At 41.2% G+C, this 20278-nt stretch overlaps 1 protein-coding gene and 1 long non-coding RNA gene across 6 annotated transcripts in view; one reads left to right on the forward strand and one right to left on the reverse strand.

Moving 5' to 3' along the window:
• The window catches only part of gse1b (Gse1 coiled-coil protein b), a 247540-nt gene that overhangs the window by 49161 nt on the left and 178101 nt on the right, over positions 1 to 20278 (reverse strand). The window contains exon 1 of one of the 5 annotated variants that reach the window (XM_066685209.1): positions 722 to 1021. The exons of 3 other annotated variants lie outside the window; for them this stretch is intronic. In XM_066685209.1, the coding sequence (XP_066541306.1) occupies positions 722 to 986 (265 nt within the window). In that variant the 5' untranslated portion in view covers positions 987 to 1021. Of the gene's footprint in view, positions 1 to 464; positions 505 to 721; positions 1022 to 20278 lie in introns of those variants that run through there. One more of the 5 variants, XM_066685214.1, reaches the window with a different exon arrangement.
• On the forward strand, positions 1345 to 20037 carry LOC136709222 (uncharacterized). Its single transcript, XR_010804464.1, has 3 exons — positions 1345 to 1403; positions 19263 to 19443; positions 19662 to 20037. It is a non-coding gene; the product is annotated as an uncharacterized lncRNA (long non-coding RNA).

Here is a 20278-nt window from a genome sequence, read left to right on the forward strand (position 1 = left end):
GGGGATTTTGGACAGAGTAAATGACAGAAACTAGGAAAGGGAAATAAACTGATTATGCAGCGTTGTGCTAGCCAGCTAGGCTATATCACAAATAAGTTTCGCTAAGTTATTAGCGAAACTTATTATTAAAGTCCAGTGCGTGGTAAAACGAGATAGGTCCAGTGTGTCCAGAGATGAACTTGCTGGTCTCGAAAGCAAAAGAGAAATAGCCGAATTTCCAGCGAAGTGACATTTCGTGAAAGGCTACAGTAAGCTAACTCACTGTAATTGACCTAATAAGTTTATATCAATTAAAGGCACGAAACTGAGAACCGAAACAACCGGCAGCACGGGGGTGTTTTCGGTATTTTCCACTTCAGTCACCCCGACATTACAGTTAAATTACTTACTAAGCACAAATATGGGCACCAAAAGACATATGTTAGTAGAAAACATGCTATAAAAAGACTACCAAATTTACTCACATGCTTACTACGCGAGTTTGTAGCGGTAGACTAGTAACGGCCACAGCCACTTTAAAAAAATACAAAAGCTCGCGCCACTCTCGAGAACAGCGCTCGTCTTTACGGACTTCACCGCCTCTCTCTCTCTCTCTCTGTCTCTCTCGCTCTCTCTCTCTCTCTCACACACACAGAGAGGGAGAAAGAGAACATATCTTTCTCTTCTTGGCTCAATATTCCCACTCTCGATCTCCTCAAATGCCGTTCAAGTAGTAACTCACCGCCAAACGGAGTGATTGTCCTCGTATTCCCTCTTATAAATCCCTGTAAAAGCAGGCGCGGAGCTCCATCGTTTCTCTTTCGCGGCTTCCTTCGTGTCCGTAAGCTTTGACTTTGTTGACACGGGAGAAGGAGCTCCGAGTCGACGCCGGCTGGCTGTCCCGCTGAGAGGAGGAGCTTCCTGCCCCCGAGGGGGGGGTAAGATGGGGGAGGGTGGCAAAAAGCACCTGCTCGCGCCTCCCGCCCCCAGAGGTCTGACAAACACATTGTTAGAGAGACGAGGAGCGGGGCTTTAGATTCTTTGGATGACCATGATTATGCTACACATGGCTAGTTAGGTTTTTACCACAACACAAACCCCCTAATGTAATAAACGCAATATCATGATGCGTTGCACAGCATGGTGGCACCCTACACTTACTGATCACTGAAGATTCAACGAAAAGACCGAACCGCACTGGACAGGACTGCTGCATTAAAGGATCCGTCGTTTCGGAGGTTTTACTGATTTTTTTCCTCAAATAGTTTGACGTACATATGTACACCTAGTTTACACAGTGCAATGAAAATAAAATGCAGTTGGTTTAACTAAAATTTAACAAATCCATTCTCTGCCTATTCAGTCTATAGGAGATAGGCCCTGAATACTTCCTGAATGAGGTGCATTAAAGAGCAGCCAGTGAGGTATGTACAGGTCATGAGGCATAGCAACAAAACAGCAACATTGTAAGGAATGAAAAGAGGTACGTAAATGTTCATATATCCTAAATTAATTAATTAATCAATTAATTAAAATAAAATAAAACAATTTAAAAAACCCTCCCTAAGCCAACACGTACAAAATACAAACAGATGACAGTGTTCTAATGGTTCTGTCTCAGCAAAGGAGCAAAAGACATTCCCCATAGTAGCCACTAGGGGCCAGCCATCTACCAAAAGCAGGTCACTGCTCCAAACAGCCAAGGCTGTTTTAGCACTCACTCCCTATCAATGGCTTTATTGTGGACAAGCAGTCAATAGGCCAGTGTTTGTTAACATGGACATCACAAAGAGTAAATCACTCCCCTGGGACATGAACTGCATGCAAGGCGCCTGGCTTCTGGCACTTGTGCAATGCATCTCTGTGTGCTTGTGTGACTAATATTGTCTATGTGAATTCTTCAATATTCAAATGGGAGGAAATACATTCTGAGCCATAAGACAAGAGAGAAAATAAAAGGTCAGGAGGGCAAGAAAACACACACTGACTGAGCTCAGCTGAACTAAAAAGAGCTCTTCAAACACAGAACAGCCGTGGCACAAGAAGGCAAATTACAAACAAACTCTTCCACAGTGAGCATGGATTTCTGGTTCGATAAAGTTGCATTAGGGTGTCATGAATAATGAATTAAACCAATAAATAAACATATTTAATAACTGATTTGCTGCCTCATTTAAGCGATCAGGACCGTTGTTCTATGTTTAACTATTATCTGTTGTTAGGGTAAAACGAGGGAGTGACCAGTTATTTACTGCCAGCTTTCAAATAGTTTATTTTTTTTTAAAATAAACTGTTCATCAGTTTAATCTTCCAGAAACAAGGGCTATAGCCGCTTTTAACGTTAAACCTGAACTGTGATTGGGAAAAATGCTTTTAGTCCAACAGTAATGGTTCTCCTCTGAACTGCTGACATTTCTCTTCTGCCCACGTCAATGATATTTTTTTAAAACACCTTCTTTCACCAATTCATCACTTAGTCAGTTCCTTTTACTCACAGAGACCTTTAATGAATGAAACTGTAAAGTAGCTGTTTTAATACTATTTATACTTTATCAATTGATATAAATTGTCATTATTCTTATTAATCATTGTTCTGTATCTACTGTGAGTTGTTTGTAAGTTTTGTAAAGATGAGAAAAATAATGTGTGTGTGTGTGTGTGTGTGCCAACTTACAGGCCTTTAGAGTTTATGATTTTTAATGCATGCACTGGAATGTAAAACAAAAAGAAAGATCTGTAGCCTTTATCACATATTTTTAGGCTTATTCATACATGGACTTGAGGGTGTAAAAGCTGTGAGCCGCCCAGCCTGAGTGATAAACTGTAGATAACCTCACTGCAGGGCTGCTATCAGATGAATTTGGAAGATGGCGGTTTAATTGCTTTGTGTGATGGTGCGGAGGATGGGCCTCACTGGAGATTCGGGCTGTTTTGAGGGAGGATTACAGGGAGGAAATCAGGATTGGAGAAATATGTTTTGCTGTAGCACACTTCCGAAATGCTCTGTCTCCGCGGCAACTTGACCCTCACTTTTCAAGGAATCTGACAGGGGAAAGGGGCTAAGAAGGAATGTCCTAGGAAACTCTCCTCTTGTCAAAACAACAGAACCTCAACTCTAGAAGTGTATGTGTTTGTGTGTGTGTGTGTGTGTGTGTGAGAGGTTTGTCAGGTTACTCATCCATCTGAAAGGCTAGTGCTCAACTTTCAATGACCCCGAGGGAGAGCAGGTAAAGATGACTACATTATCCTGACAAATGTACAAACATTGTGTGTGTGTGTGTGTATGTGTGTGTGTGTGTGCATGAATGTCACTGTGGCTTTAATCTAGCTGTCTGCATGCCTTTCTCTTATAAGGCTGTAAAGATACCGCCCCAATTTCTCACATGGACTCTCTCATAATTTTAAGAGGTTAAATTACAGTGAAATATCCCATAACAAGTCACTGATTTAAAACCTTTCCCAAAATCACTACACTGAAATAATGTCATTTTAAAAGGCCCATACTGTATTATTTTCTAGTATTTTATATTCATGTTTATAGTGTACCAGCATTTTCAAACAGTTATAAACTCTGCCCTGTTCACATTAAGTATTAAAATCCAGATGATATGATCTGCTCACTGGACAGTGCAATGCGTACAAACCTCATTTCCACAAAAGGTGGGACATACAATGCAATAAAAACAAGAATTGGTAATTTGTTCATTTCTTTGAAGCTTTATTTGACTGATAAAACACAAAGAAATTCCATTGTTTTCACTAAACAAAATAATTCTATTTTGTAAATGTTAATAAAATGGAAATTTGATACATAAACACATTCAATCAATCAATCAATCAATCAATCAATAAATAAATAAACTGGGATCGAGGCATGTTTACCACTATGTTCCTTCACCTTTCCTTTTTACTTACAGTGTTTAATCATTTGGGAATTGAGGATACTAATTGTTAAAGTGGAATTTTTGCCCATTCTGGCTTAATACAAGACTTCAGATGTTTAACAGTTGTAGCATGCACAGAATGTGGCTTGGCATTGTCTTGCTGAAATAACCATGGACTTCACAGGATAAGACTTTGTCTGGATGTCAGTGTATGTCTTTCTAAAAACCCAGTATTAGGCTTCACATGGATGGAAACGTCTCACATGCAGGTCATAAATGCTATGGTTGCACCTATCACAAACAACAATCTGGAAGGTCTCTTTTGACATTAGCACAGAAATTGTATTTATATCTGACATTTATTATTTTTTTCATGAAAACACCTTAAACATGAACTCCTCTGTCCATTGCACACATTTCTATTGTCTTTTGGTCTATCTGACATAAGTTTGGGTAAGGAGAATTCATTAGTGGTTCTGGATATAACTGATAAATGGCTTTTGCACAACAGTGTTTCATGTGGCATGTCTTGATGCTGAGGCTGACTATGGTAAGTGAAAGTTTTGAAGTTTTCCCAAACCCATATTGCTATATTTAATCACAGTAGCACGGCAGTTTCTTTTGCAGTGCCATCTGAGGCCACGAAGGTCATGCACATTCTACATTGGCGCCCAGGGTTACCCTATATGGACCGGTATTTCTCTAGATTTCCTTGCATTGAAAACTGTTCTTTGTGCTTGAACCATTTGACAATTATCTTATTAAGTCAGGCATAAAGTGATGAGCAATGACTTGTTTGCAAAGGCTGAGCCTTTGTTGAACGCTCCATATATAACTTGTATATTCACGTGGTACTTTGCAGGCATCACGTTCAAAATTCACTGGATATCAGTTCAAGAGAATTCAAATATCACAGATTTTTTTTTTTACAGAATTTTATAAACTGTCCCAGCTGTTTGTTGTCGGTCTATAGTACCTTAATTACTGTAAATGCCTGTAATCTTGTGAGTTTTTTTGACTGGAGGACAATATATGTACTATGTATGTATCAGCCAAACACTGCTCCTCTTGTCAGTCTAAAATGTATAGCAAATCTCTGTAGAGGATGTGACACACCTTAACACATGGACTGTTAATTTACAAGCATACATTAGATGATGTTAATAAAAAAGCTACACAGCTCCTATTGTGTCTGCTGTGATGAAGCAGCTGATAAAAGTGGTCCTTCATAGGTTTAAAGACATTTTTCAGACTGTAAGTGTTACATGGCCATCCTTCAATTATCACAAAATAACACAAATGCACTGAAGTGTGTGTTTGTTTCAACAGCTCTTGTCTTTTCAAAGTCTGAAGTGTCACAATTTAAAAAAGACATTTATGCTTTTGCATTTTTCTGCAAATATGGTTTATTAAAACACATTTATATGTTATAATCCATGGTTTGCAACATTTGGTGGAGTGCAATTATCAAACTGTGCAAAGCTGCAGGTGCAATACAAGTCTGATGCCTATGGGACATTTATACCCCCTTTCGTTCATCGTCTAATTTGCTTTTCTCTCTAAATCTCTCCATGTGTGTCCTCTTTCTCTGTCTGTCTCTCTGTCTGCCTCTCTCTCTCTCTCTCTCTCTCTCTCTCTCTCTCTCTCTCTAACTGCTCCATGCTGGCCTTGGGCATGCTTCTCTTAATTCAATAAAGGGGCTTAAGCTTATGATGAGCTTTTGAAGGATCTCAGTGCTGTTAAATTCATTACAATATATCACCCACAGGAGACAGGACCTTGTGGGCATGGAGTGGGCTGTGAATAAATGAATGCATTAATGAATAAATCAAAAACAAAGAGAGATCCTCTGCCTCTGATCCCACCTTACTGCCCATGTAAAGGGGCTCCAGGAGCCTCTTAACCTCTCTGTTAGATCTCCACCATAACAAAGGTAACAATTTCCTTCATTAATATGTATCAATTAACTATTATCATCCTAACAATAATTGTTATGCTCTGATCTATAAATAATGGAAAAATATAAAGATTAATCAGAACACAATCCTATACAAAATACAGACAAATATAGAACTAAATTACTCTCTATTACTGAAACACAAACTGATCTGTGTAGGTGCACGGACACAGAGGAGGCTTTTATAATTCAAAAAGCTAGTAAAAAATAGTCAGAGTGCATCATTCACTGATCAAGATATAGGGAACAACTAGACATCAACATCAAAGCATAGCAAATTACTCTGAATACAAAATGTAATTCTCTATAGTCATTTCTTTTCAGTATTTCCACATATGAGGCAATTTAATTTTCTCATGTTTATTTTGGACATTCTATAGCTTTCTCATGTTTTAATAATGCAATATTACCATTGCATTTTTCCACCCACACTTGCTTTTATATTACTAATATTTATGATGAGCGAGTGAGTTTCCTCCGGGTGCTCCGGTTTCCTCCCATGGTCCAAAATCACACGTTGGTAGGTGGACTGGCGGCTCAAACGTGTCCGTAGGTGTGAGTGAATGTGTGAATGTGTCACCCTGCAAAGGACTGGCGCCCCCTGGTGTGTTCCCGCCTTGTGCCCAGTGATTCTGGGTAGGCTCTGGACCCACCGCGACCCTGAACTGGATAAGCAGTTACAGTGAATGAATAAATTAATTAAGAATATTTATGATTTACACATAAAGTTGCCTTTGATGTATGAAATGTACTAAAAAGCCAAATATGATCCAATTACCATGGTCTCAGAAGTCTAACTTTGCAGTCTAATAATCCAAACAAAGATTAGATTAAATATATCTTAAAAGACTTTTAAAACTGGCTTAAATATAAAACTACAAATCTTTGGTGTTAGATTTCTTTCACCATCATTAACCCAGTGTCCTCAGTTTTTTATTTTTAATTACACCACCGATTGTAATTAGTTATATCTCTGCAATTCTTTATGTGACTGCCCTAGTCCTGGTGTACATAACAGTGTCTAAGGGGACATGGAGATGGGACATTGGTAGGCACAGCAGAAGAATGTGGGCCTCTTACAGTCCTCCTCCTGCTTGCTTTGTCTTTGAAGATCAGAATGCCTCCTTCACCTTCTCTATTCTCCACTGCCCCCTGTGTGCTGAAAAGCTCACAGCTCAGACCACCTCCCTACTTCTCTCCTTTTGTACAGGCTACAAGTATCAGGCCTTTCAGGCTCGCTACAGAAAAAAAGAAGTGGACAGAAAAGAGCCCAGGCACCAAGAGGCCCCCCGAGCCCCTCCCCTGAGCTGTGGTCAAATATGAAATGAGAGTCAGGAGGGGCTCAACTGTATGCTTCGTGTACAGGGTTGTGTATAGCGGAGAGTCCATTCTTAATTGAACCTGATAAGAGTGCTTCTGGTGGGTGGAGAGAGGGGTTTGGAAGTAGCTTTGTTCACCAAGTGTGCTACTTCACCATCATACCAGCCAGCCACTGCAGACTCACTCCCCAGACTGGGCTAATCCTCAGAGGGCCCCATAGTCTGTGTATATAAAAAAGGGCCAAGGTTCCCACAGGCCCCTAGGGGCTTCTGTTTCCTGCCTTGGGATAGTGTTACGACATTAGTGCAGGGGTGGGAATAATGGGCAATTAAGATGCAAAAGAAATGCAAAGCTGGAGGATGAGAAGAGGATAAGAGGGAGGCCTTCCGCCGAGTGTTTCACATATGTATACATTTAAATAATGATTTATGAATGCTTTTGTTTACATTTTGTCCATTTGTTTCTTTCGTAACTATTTAAAATAAACATTTACTATTTCATCTTTTAGGGCCATTTATGGTGAGTGGTATTAGCAGTTGTTTAAGGCCCTACTTGTATGCGGAGTATTACAAAGCGTTTAGCTGTTTTTCTTATCTGTCATTTCTTTAATATTTTGCACATAATTTTACACTGTATTCCAACTGTAAATATATTTATTAACTCTTTACCTTTTGCATTTCCATCAGAGCATTTCCTCTGATTACAATTAATAGAATATTAATGCTTTCTTGAATATAAAACAACATGCCTGGGGTGGGAAATGAGCCCCATGTAAAGGAAGATATGTAGAGCAGTCGGATGTTCAGTAATGGTTCTGCTGATTATATTATCATATTTCAAAATTTAAAAAATGCTTCTTTCTTTTCTCATAAGAATATCAGCGGTTACGAGTCAGTCCAGACCCAGATGAAGTCTAAATTATAATGGATTGTCAGTGGTGATGCACAATTGGTTTAGGTGACGATTCCACTTTCTACAGATACGAATGAGCAATGATCCGCAGCTTCGAACGATATGTAAATGGATGATACGCTGACTTTTGTCTTGTAAGAAACGTAGAGGGTTTTTATCATGTGATAGATGTCTAATCAGAAGTGCATGAAACATAACACCCAAGGGGAGGATCAATTATTTGTTCCGAGTTTGCTTAGCCAATCTGTTGCTAATGTTTCAGTACTAAGAATTTACTTCAGGCTAATAATCAATTAGTCAGGCCACCTACAGTACTTGTTTTGGCTGAGATATATTAGCCTGTCAACACGGATAAGCATCAAATGTACGCAAAGTAGATTTGGAGTGAGGGTGGGAGTCTGATTTACAGCTGCTTGGAGAGGATGAGCAATCTCGCTAAAGTCTGTGGGAAAAAAACAAGGAATATGAAAACTGAATAGTGGCGGGGTGACAGTATTTTGCGTTCATTAGCGCACTTTACATATGGGCTTTCAAATGAATATGCTCTTACTTAGATACTCTTTTACATCTCGGTGTGCTGTTCCACACAGAGGGCAATTACAATTAAAGAGATCATAACAAAAGAGGGATGCTAGTGACATACTTCAAAGCCCCAGAGGGATTGGTAGGAGTGAGGCTGGGTGTTTCAGCCGAGAGCAAAGGTGTTCATCTGTGTGCTTTTATCTTGTACAGGATTCTCTGTGTGTATTTGTGTGTGTGTGTGTGTGTGTGTGTGTGAAGGCAGATGCAGACATTAGAGGAGGAAGGCCTTGCTATCATTAACCTCCCTCTCTGACCCACTGCTCTGGCTCTACTAATGCACAGCTGCTGAAGGAGCAGCCATTTCCCACTACACCACACTACATCAAAGATCTGTTGGCCTTGCTCTCTCTCTCTCTCTCTCTCTCTCTCTCTCTCTCTCTCTCTCTCTCTCTCTCTCTCTCTCTCTCTCTCCCCACACTCACTCACTCATTCACTCCCTCTCACACACACACAGACACACTTTTAGTTCTTTCTTTCCATGCTGACCTCATACCACTACCAAGACTGCTGTGGCACCTGTAGGTGTTATGAAAGTAAATCTGTTATTCTAGTACAGTTCTTTAGGAAATTATTCAGTGCATCATGAAATTTAATTTGCTTTTCAGATTCACTCACCATTACAGAAACACTTACATTTAAAGTGCTTCTGCCAATTTGTATTTTTTAAAGGGACACTATGTGATATTTCTACCTTACAATTACAGCTTTAAAGTCACTGTGATGCTCCACTCAGCTGTAATAGAGAGAATAGAGCCTCTGTTGTTGCTACTTTAGGTTTAGGACTGCAGAAACAGCACTACATAATTTTTGGAGGAGTGTAGGAAACCACCCCCTCCTTCCCCCTCCCCTTTTATTTCAGTACAGTCCTGTAAAAATTAATTACATTAGGGGGAGCCCCAGGAGGGAGGAAAAACACAAAGTGTTCCTTTAAATCGCTTAGTTAACAATAAACATTTATGTCATTTCATAGTCGATCACCAGACTGTTAAGTATAAAGCAATCACTGTGTAATGAAAAGTGGCAGTTCGCTATTCTCAACACAGCATTAAATTCACACCAGACTTTAGTTTATTGGGATTTCTCAGGTACAATACAGATTTGTTTTGCATACACACTCCTAAACCGCAATAAAGCCCTGACAAGTATTCACTGTGAAACACAGTCTGACCCTGAGGGTCAAGAGGTCAGGGCAGATGTTCAAAGAAAAAAAAAAAGCTGCTGCCTGGTGATGGACAGCAGCAGATGATTAATCACTTCTTAAACCCTCAGAGAGAAAAGGAGAGAGGAACCAATGAGACGCTGCAGAGGGAGGGAAGGAAAAAAGAAGCCCACACAGAGGGGTCCTGGTTTGAAGGGATTATCAGAGTGTGGCTCAGTAATCTGTGTATATTTACTGTACATGTCTCTGTAAATACCCAGCCATACTGACACCATATGCTGTCTCTCAAAGAGAGTGAAAAAAAGCAGAAAAAAGAGAGAAGCACAACGATAGACCCTGAGAGGGAGAGAGAGAGAGAGAGAGAGAGAGAGAGAGAGAGAGAGAGAGAGGGAGAGAGAGAGACAGAAAATAATAACAGTCCAACAGGAGAAGATACAGAGGTTAAGACAGCAGATATAATATATACTAAGAAATGTAAACAGATGGACCTCCATCTTTTTTTCTTATCCCCTCTTCATCCTGATGAGGATCAGCAGAATGTAGTTTTGAAAGGTGGGGCCAGAGCAAATAAGTTAGCACAGCGCATCTAATCTAAAGTCCTGTTGACTGCATTTTTAGCAGGATGACACAACATGATTCATTTGTTCTAGTAATACTGAAATTAAACGAATCAGTTCCTTTAAATACGTGTGTCAGGTAAAAATATCTTCCACTGATTCATAAGTGAAATGAATCATACTTTTGTAACACAATACACAATCCTGTTTTTGTTTTATGTGTTTGTACGTTGTGCTGTTGTATCTGACACCATAAGAGAAGGGAAGCAATGTACATGAGAATCAATGATCAATGAATTGGATGCTTGATGAATAGAAAGGACTGTGCACTGTGATGCAAAACACGGGGCTCTGTGGTTGTGGGTACACGCCCTGCCTAGTGTCACAATCTCTGTGTTCTCTCTGTGTCTCTGTAGGTTTTCCGCTGTTGTCCTCACACATGCTAGTAGGTGGACTGGCTGTTCAAATGTGTGCATGTGTGTGAGTGTGTAAGAGACTGTGTGTGTGTGTGTGGGATGCCTTGTGATGGACTGGCACAAAAAAAAAAAATTAATATTAATCTGTGGTAAATATGTTGGTAAAAGCTATTTAGATCATATTAATGAAAATAATTTTCAGGTAACTCTCACCAGAATTTGTGGTTGATGACACTGACCTCACTCTCTTTCTCTCTCTCTCTCTCTCACACACACACACACATACACACTCACGCACACAGAAGGAGAAACTGCCTCTTCTCTCCTCCTCACTGTGCAGAGGGGAGGAGGGTGAGAGGGGACTATTAACAGATGTAGCAGTAATAGCTGAGAGAGCGAGGCTGAGCTGGAGCCACTGACCTGCCCATTAGCCCGCTCCCTTCTCCTAAGCCCTTTCATCGATCACACCGCCACACACCATTGATTTAGCAAACCAACCGAAAGCAAAGTACTTATAGCCTCTCACTCACTCTCCTTCCTTCCCTCCCTCTTTTTCTCTCACATAAGCCCACTGTATGTCTGTCAGCCCACCACTTTCACACAAACATGACATCGCCACTAAAAACAACAACCACCTTGTAACTTCAAAACGAAAACTGAGGGTTTTGATTGGGACTGTTGTTCTATTCTTGATAAAATGTCCTCAAAATGAAAAGCACAGCTGGTATTTCTGAAAATATCAGAGCCGGGGGTCCTCAAATCCAGATCTGATTCCAGTCCTGGAGTTTACTCTCACTGACAATGTCAGTACATGACCAATCAGTTACATCAACACTTCAATTAACTGCCAGTAAATAAGAAGGAGTATGGATTCCAGGCCTGGGTTTGAAGACCAATGCTCTGACTCATTGCGGACTATTTCTATTGGTGCTGTCATCGTGAAATTCACGCGAAACCCAAAATAACGAGGAGCTTTGAGGTATTGATATGATAAGTAAACAGAGACACACTCACAAACAAACATACATAAAAGATAGAACACACTCCTTTTTAAAATCAGGGAGTGCTGATAGAACACAAACCTTGAAATCATCTCCATCCTCATTCATATTCATTCCGCCTCTTATGCACTGCAACACACACCGACAAAAACCCTCCACTCATTCAGCAGCGTGCTCTATGGCTAATCATTACCTGTCATTAAGAAAGCTCTCAGATCACAGCCACCGTCTCCTGAAACAAAGCTGGACTGTTCCAGCAGCAGAGTGGGATGCTTCAGCTGGTTTGATGGGGGCCAGTTAGCACCATGCCAAAGCTCCATAGACAATAACTCAGAGTAATTAGCCCCCAGTGTTCTCACCTCGCACACTAATCGCTGAAATGGAATGTTCAACCTCAAAAAACGTCTGCTCCCGTCATTAGCGGCCCAGCCTGGAGGATCCTAATGGTTATTTTACTGTGTGAGCGATGAGGACTCTGAGATAGACAGGCAGAAAAAAGAAAGTGTCGGTATCAACTCTAGACATTTTCCGAACACTCCGCTTTCAATAACAGTGACTAATGCAGCAGGGATGATATTTATCATACATTTGCTTCGGTAAATGGAGTAGTATTGATTTTTGAATGATGCAGCTAAAGAAACTCAGAATCTTGGTCTACAGTCCCCACAAATTTTCTTTGTCACTGGCAAGCTCTGTTTTCCTTCTGCTTCAAAAGGAATTCAGTGCTAGTGATACTTACTGTGGATTTCAGTGTGGAGATCAATTTATATGGTATGTTCGGTCTTCTGAAGCTCAGTAACGTTACTCCACTGCTGCTTTCTTTCCACAGGCTTCCGGTAGTTGCTTGCATCAGAATTAAAACCCTGATTCTAGCCTACAAAACCATAAATGGACTGGCCCCTTGCTACATTACAGCAAAAGTCAGAATCTGATCCATGCTTTGAGCCCTTTGAGCTTCATCTATTTATACAGTTTGTAAATGATCACTAACCTGGCACTTGTTTTGAAATGTTTGGTATTGCACTTGTTTACTTTGTAGTTACGATATCAGAAATGACTCATGTATCTTAAAGTATCTTTATTATCAATAGTTTTCGGACTGTGAGGTGATAATTCATACAAATCTAGCTCTTTTAATCTTCATAGTCAACGGCCAAGAAAATGGGCCACAAAACACAGTGGCAATCTTCAGATAGATGTTTATAAAGATTACATGGCTGGGCTGTGGAGCACTGACTGAAAGTGCATTCTCTCGAGGGATGGAGCACCATCCAGTAACTACTGGATGAGTTGGAATGGTGTTTGTGGTCGAGAAACAACTATCCAAAATCCATAAGAGATCTCACTAAATTTCTTATGCCTCAACACAGTCAAATCCCCAGAGTAATGTTTCATCACCAACTTTAAAACCTTCATAGAAGTGTAGAGTTACTGCAGCAGAGAACTCCCTGTTAATGTCTTTGATTTCAGAAGAAATGCTGCATGAGCAGGTGTCTTGAACTTTTGGAAATATGGAGCAGTATCAAATACAATGTACAGTAAAAAGGATGAACAACTCTCAAAACAACTGAGCAGTGACAGATACCAAACACACAGCTTCATAGATCAGGAGTGAGACAGAGAACAGGTCACTTAAGTACAAAGCAAACAGGTGAATGTAAAATAGTTAACCTTTGAGTCCTGACCTTAAAAAGCTGTCAGTGGAGATTTAGTTCAGGGTCATGGCCTACATTTATCCTGTTCCTCAGCAACAAAATGTAGCTCATCTCTCTCTCTCTCTCTCTCTCTCTCTCTCTCTCTTTCTCTCAAACACACACAAAATTTTGCAAAAACAGTTGTGGCATCAGTGAATGATGAAGATAAGAGGCAGTGAAATGTGATAGAGCGCATTCTGGTGATTTTCAGTTCTCCTTGACAGAGAGAAAAAAACAAAAACAGACAACTAGGAAATGAAGTACTTTGTAATCAGTGCCAATCTTCAGTGCAGTATGAGTGTCATGGCAGTGTCGTCATCAGCCCTCATGAACACTTACACACCATACATTCATTCGCTGTTGCTCTGGTGACGCAAACAAAAGATCAAACAACACAACGCATTATTGGTAGCACATAATATTACAGCTCTGTGTTGTATAGTACAGCGTCATTGGTGAGGAAACTGAGGTAACCTTCTCCTCAGACTCCCTCCATACAGCCCACTAAACCCTATCCCATCCCTGCCACTCTATCCATCTTCTGTTCCTCCTGGAAAATAGTGACAGAGTATATTGTGTGGGAAATCCCAGCACTAAGAGACAGGGACACAACAGGTATATACAACTGATGAGTGCTGCAACCTATTCATTTCAAACAAATGAAATTAAACAGACAGTAAAGCCCTGCCCATCTGCCAAACACAAATCCGTCAGCAGCACATCCTCGGATCTCTTCATCCCCTTCATAAAACATTATTGTTTTTACATCCCCACTTTATTTACTAGAGATTCACACCAGACTTTTGACTGAGGGCAGTGTGGAGAAAGAACAGTAATACACACACACACACATATGTCTTATTTACAAGCATGTTCTTTTAAGGAATCAAAAGTGCTTCTTCTATAAACCTCTTTGTGTCTCCTTCACTGCAAATTGGCACCAAGAATCTGGGAAAATGACACTAGACTCCTTCAGTTCAGATGATAAAGATAAATATTGTTTTCTGGAAACTTTACTGAAGTGGGTATAACTATATTTATCACACGTAGACACACAATGGATACTCTAGTGTAACCTAGTTTAGCACATCATATCTGTTTCTGTTTGCGTGTGTGTGTGTGTGTGTGTGTGTTTATGTGGTGTAAAAACACTAATAGCAGGGTAAAAATGTCTCCATTCCTCCTGCGCACTCCCTCACTCCTCCCCCAGAACAGATGGCAGGCCGGAGACAGAAAGTGGCCTTGGCCAATGCAATTATTTGTCTAATTATGACTTACCACTTAACTGCATAATCTTCTACAGAATAGTTAATCATTCAACTAAAGATGATTAGAGGGTTATGCAAATGGGAACTAAACAATTAAAAGAGAAGATAGCACATTTGTGTGGGTAATTCCAGCTGAGCGCCACGCCCTGTCCACCGTCCCGCTGGCATTAAAGAGGATTGAGAGAGGTGTCTGAGGGAGGCAGTGAAATAGGGGGAGAGGAGGGAACTGTACTGGTCTAAATAAGAAACCAGTATACACTAGCAGAGCAGGATGGGAAGAACAAGAAAGAAAATCATGTCAGACAGAGGACCAAAGTGGCCTCTTTGTTGATAAGCTCTTAATGGAGGAGAGAGAGAGAGAGAGAGAGAGAGAGAGAGAGAGAGAGAGAGAGATGTTAAAAAGCCTGGCGAGTTCAAGCCCACGCTAATGGACTAATCACATTGATTTCCATTTAGCCGCCATCTCTCATGTTATTTATCGTGTTTAACAAAACCACCCAAGACTCCCCCACCCCCCGGCTCGACCTCTTCCCAACCTTCTGTTTAACAGCACTGACATGTTGTGCTCTCTCTCTCTCTCTCTCTCTCTCTCTCTCTCTCTCTCTCTCTCTCTCTCTCTCTCTCTCTCTCTCTCCTGCCAAAACACTGCAATGTATTAAAGCCTCTCCAAAGCAGTCTTGTGATACTCTCAACATGTCATCATTCACTGTTTCAGCAGCCTGCCCACTACACACTCAGAACCATGTCTTCACATTACCACACACAAACCTCTCCTCTACTGCTAAGATCGTTTATGCTTGGACCTCGTTGCCCGTGGTTTAGACATCCTCATCTGGCTGCACCGTTCCTGACAAGACTTATTTTCATGTTTTCAGAAAGGAGATTGGCAGGCGAGCCTAATCCAAACCCTTATTAAGTCATTACAGGGCTCTTAAGCAGCCAGAGGTTGTGAGGTGATCATATGGAATAGAGGCTAATTGAATTGAACCAGATCCATTTTCTGCACAGTTATGCTTTTCTTTTTTAAATCACAATGGAGCCTAAACTAAATTGGTCTCCATGGATCTGGAGACATGAAGGCTGGGGAAAAGTGGAGATGAGACAGAAGATAGAGGCAGACTGCTCCACTTAGCTGTAAGCTAGATATGCTTATACATATATACATGCATATAGAGCTATGTTACTGTGGAGTCTGCATTAGTGTGGCCATCACGTCTGTGCTGAGCTTATCGCAAAACTCCATCTTGTCCTCTCAGTGGAAATTAGTATCAGTCTCTCTCTCTCCATGTGGCACATGGAGCGGATATGGCATATCTGGAAGGAGATGAGGAGCATGCAGGACCATCAGGCCGAGCAGTAGAAAGAAAAATAATGAAGAGTAATTGTGAGACATGGGGAAAAAAGTATGAGTTCAAAGGAGACATTCAATAAAGTTCCTCTTTTTTTCCCCTTTTTCAAAGCACTCTAGTGCTCAAAGGCACCATAGGGTGACAAAAGGACATTAGAGCTCCGGCTCTAATGTGCCAGGGCCTCCACCCTCTGCTGCCTGTCAATGCAACAATAAAAACCCTAGCTTTTAAGAACATGTAGGATTTAATCTCAATCTCTTTAACAGTCATAGCTCTCTTCTAGCTGAGCATGCATTGAAATGCCTCTAATAATAAAAAATGCTAATGGCACTTATAATATTACAACTGATCAGGTTTGTGCTGGCTCACCGGTGCAGACGTAGACAGAGCTGAAAGAGTGGCAACAAAAGGAGCTGATGATCAATGGCAGTACGGGAGGCTCTGGTCTCTCCAAAACAGCTCAGTGCTTTAGGATAGGTCCAAGCACCAGCTCAGGGGGCTTCTCTGAGTGTTACAAACACAGAGCAAGCTAAACATGCTGAGAACATGCACATGATACGACATAAAGCTGAATTCAGCTGCTTATTTGGCAACTTTTTGTTAGAAACTTCTAGTTCCACCTTAAATGCTGCAGTTGCACTTGAATGTAGTGCTTGAATGAACTGGAAATTGGACATTGGCAAATTATAGCGATGTTTAATGCTTGTTATGAAGTAAAGGGGCGTAACGTGTGAAACTACATTCAACTAAATCAATACAACTGTTATCATAGTTTTTAAAGGGGAGGATACAGACATATGTAGCCACCTTGCCAGGGATTTACAAGGCATTCAGAGCCCTTCATTTGAAGTGTACCCCAGAAAGATCTCAGTTTCAACGGTTATATAGCCCTATACCTTTTCCCAACAAGAATAGAGACACCCCTATCCCTAGGAAACACAAAGGGTCAAGCCTAAGTGGTAGGGCTAAGAGGTGAAATGGGATTCACCTTAACTGTCTCTCAATGCATTTGCGGTCAGATGAAGATGTGAGAATGAATTACAAGCCATTCACCATCGCGTTTTGCTTAAATCTGAAAGTCTGTTGTTTTTCTGTTGTATTCTGGACACTATCTAATTATTATGATGGGGTCAGAGGGACCCAGGTTTGTCTATACAGACTGAAAAATACATTTAACCTTTTGATAGGTGTTTCAAAATGGTATAACATCATAATACTAGCCATTAGTCCATATCCCTCAGCCCGACTGCACAATCCTACAATGCTCAATGACTTGTCAGTGAGAAAGAAAAGCACCTGAATCGGAGAAAATCCCGTGGGATCCGGGCTGGTGGAGTGAAAACCCAGCCACCATGAGAATGCTGGATAAAGATGAAGACGACATAAGGATTTAAGTCCCCTCTGGGGCCACTCAAGGCTGTTAACTAGGTCAATTCAAGGTCAACGCCCCATTCTCTTCACAGAAACAACTGCTCATTTTCCTTCTTAAATATATTTGACATAAAAAGGCCATTTGGACACAGAGGGTTTATGACTTCAGCTCAAAGGGAAAAGCAAAGAGCATATGAGGTTATAATAAGGGAGTATTAGTGCTCATTCAGCTCATTCTGGTGGAGCAATATCAGAACAACAAGAAATATTGAAATCATAATATCTTATTTTATGGTGCCGCGGATATGTAAGTGTTCAGTCTCCGATTCCAAAATCCTAACAGCTGTCGTACCACCAGCGGACAAAATGTCCTCTCATTGTCGTGACTACAGTCTCTCTCTCTCTCTCTCTCTCTCTCTCTCTCTCTCTCTCTCTCCAAAAGTTTGTATTGTAGAAACCATTTACAATTATTCAGCTATTTAACTTGCATCCATTTTTGACATAGAAGCATGAAGCAAAATGAGAAACTCTGGAGTAGCTGCACATGAGCAAGTCTCACTATGCTCAATAGCAGATTTGGCCTAGAGGAGAACTAGTACACCTAACAGTGAGCTGTGGAGCAATGGAACTGCATTCTCTAGAGAGGTGGACCTCCATTCAATACCCCTGGGGTGATATTGAGTGGTGCTTGTGATCTACGGCTATTCATCAGCACCAGATCCCACTAATGTCCTTGGGTTGAATGCCATCATACCCTCACTGAGAAGAGAAAAAAATCTCTAGCCTAAACCCTTCTCAGAAGACTATAGTCTGATAGAACGGCCTATAAATAACCATAATTAATAAGTGGCATAGTCTGTCTCTCTGGCTTTAGATTATACTACTATAAGCATTTATTGGAGTCATATACAGGGGATCAGGTAGCATGTGATATGTTTGATGACCCATTATTAGAAAACATCAGAAAACAAAAATGCTCTCCACTCTCAAACCATCCATATGGTTAAGCAAACAATTCCTCTATTTAATTTGCAGTCTCTCTCTCTCACACACACACAGAGTGTTGCTACCGGTGGGTGGAAGTGGAGGGAGTCAACATGGGTTCTGTGCTGCTGGAGCAGGTTGCTAATGATGGGCTATGGAGGTTGACCCCTCACCCCTGCACACTGCTCTGTGAACTGGCTTCTCCCCACAGGCGCAGGGGTTAATGAATAACAGTGATCAAGCCAGGCAATCAACCCTGCACTGCTCACTGCAATCACTACAACTAGCAGCCTCTCTGCTCCAAGGTGGGGAGAGAGAGGATGCATGAGAGAGAGAGAGAGAGAGAGAGAGAGAGACGGAAAGAGAGCGAGAGAGAGAGAGAAACAATTACATCTATTGCAAATTAAATAGAGAAAATGTTTGCTTAATTACGTGGATTTTTTTTGTAATGCACATGAGTCATCAAACATATGACATGCTACCTGATCTTCCCTGTACTCCCATAAACAGTAGTAGTAGGCTAATCTATAGCCAGTGGTGTAGCCTAGTCTGAAGCCAAGGATATAGCTGAAGCATTTCTAGCATTGTGAGGGGGAATAACTTTTTTTTAATCTATTTGTTTTATTCATTTTACCCAATTTCTCTCCTTTACAATCACAGCCAGTTCCTCCCAGTTATGTCTCCTCAAGTCACACACTATTCTACTCAGTGTGAAGGCCAGCACGTTTCCTTCAGACATGTGAAGCCAAACATGGCCTGTTTTCAAACTGCTGCTGACACACTACTGCGATCTGAGAAGAACACTAAGAGCTCGATTCTGTTCTGTTAGATAAAAGATGCCCACATGGGATCGCATGATGATAACAGAGAGAGCGAGGTCCGGCGAGAGCGAGGCCAGTTGTGCTCTTTTGGACTCCCAGCGTTGGAGGCATCACTGGAGATCAAACCAAAATAAGAGGGTCTGCTGAATGCCATGAATGTAAATGTTCTTCAGCCTTCACAACACTGAGGTGAGGGAGGGACTGTTTTTTATTTCCATCGCTGTTCAGGTTTGGGTTATACTACACGTCTGCATATAGCCTGCACCCCCCCCATCCCCCCTAAACCCCCACCACACACACACACACACAGTTAAAAGACCCCACGCACACAGCAGAGCATTTAAGTGTGTGTTTAGAGGCAGGTCAGCTCTGTGGATCAGTGCATTCTGTTTGGCATGTGTGCACAGATGGTGTGTGAGGAGCGGAGGAGAGGAGTGTGAGGTCGCACCTTGGGGGAGGAGGAATTAACTCCGGCAAATTTTACTGCCTGAATTTCCCTTTTACTGCTATTAACATCTGCCATCTGCACGGAAGCCTCCATCTCTCTCACACTGAGCCGATGCCATAAAAGCCCACTATTGCAAGCAAGAGACTGACAAGAGCACATCAAGGCCAACAGAATCTCTGCCAATCCTGACACCATCCGTCAAAACCGGGGAACCCTGGGAGGGAGTGACACAGAAATTTACTCCCATTAACTGCTGTAAAGAAATGCTAATCTAGGAAACGTGTGTGTGTGTGTGTGTGTGTGTGTGTGTTAGATTGAATGTGTAGATAAACTGTGAGCTGTAGATGATTTTATAATAAACCAAATAAAAGATTTCTTAGAACATTAAATGGTCTCATATCTAGTTGATATAAACCATAAGTCTTGTAAAAAGGTATAGTTTGTGTGGCGTATAGTTCTCAGCACTGCAGTGACACTGACGTGGTGGTGTGTTAGTGTATGTTGTGCTGGTATAGTTTTTAAAGCCCTCAGTGTCACTGCTGAACACAAAATAGTCCAATAAACCAAAAACATCCA

This window comes from Hoplias malabaricus, chromosome 11, assembly GCF_029633855.1.
Source record: "Hoplias malabaricus isolate fHopMal1 chromosome 11, fHopMal1.hap1, whole genome shotgun sequence".
NCBI classification, from domain to species: domain Eukaryota; kingdom Metazoa; phylum Chordata; class Actinopteri; order Characiformes; family Erythrinidae; genus Hoplias; species Hoplias malabaricus.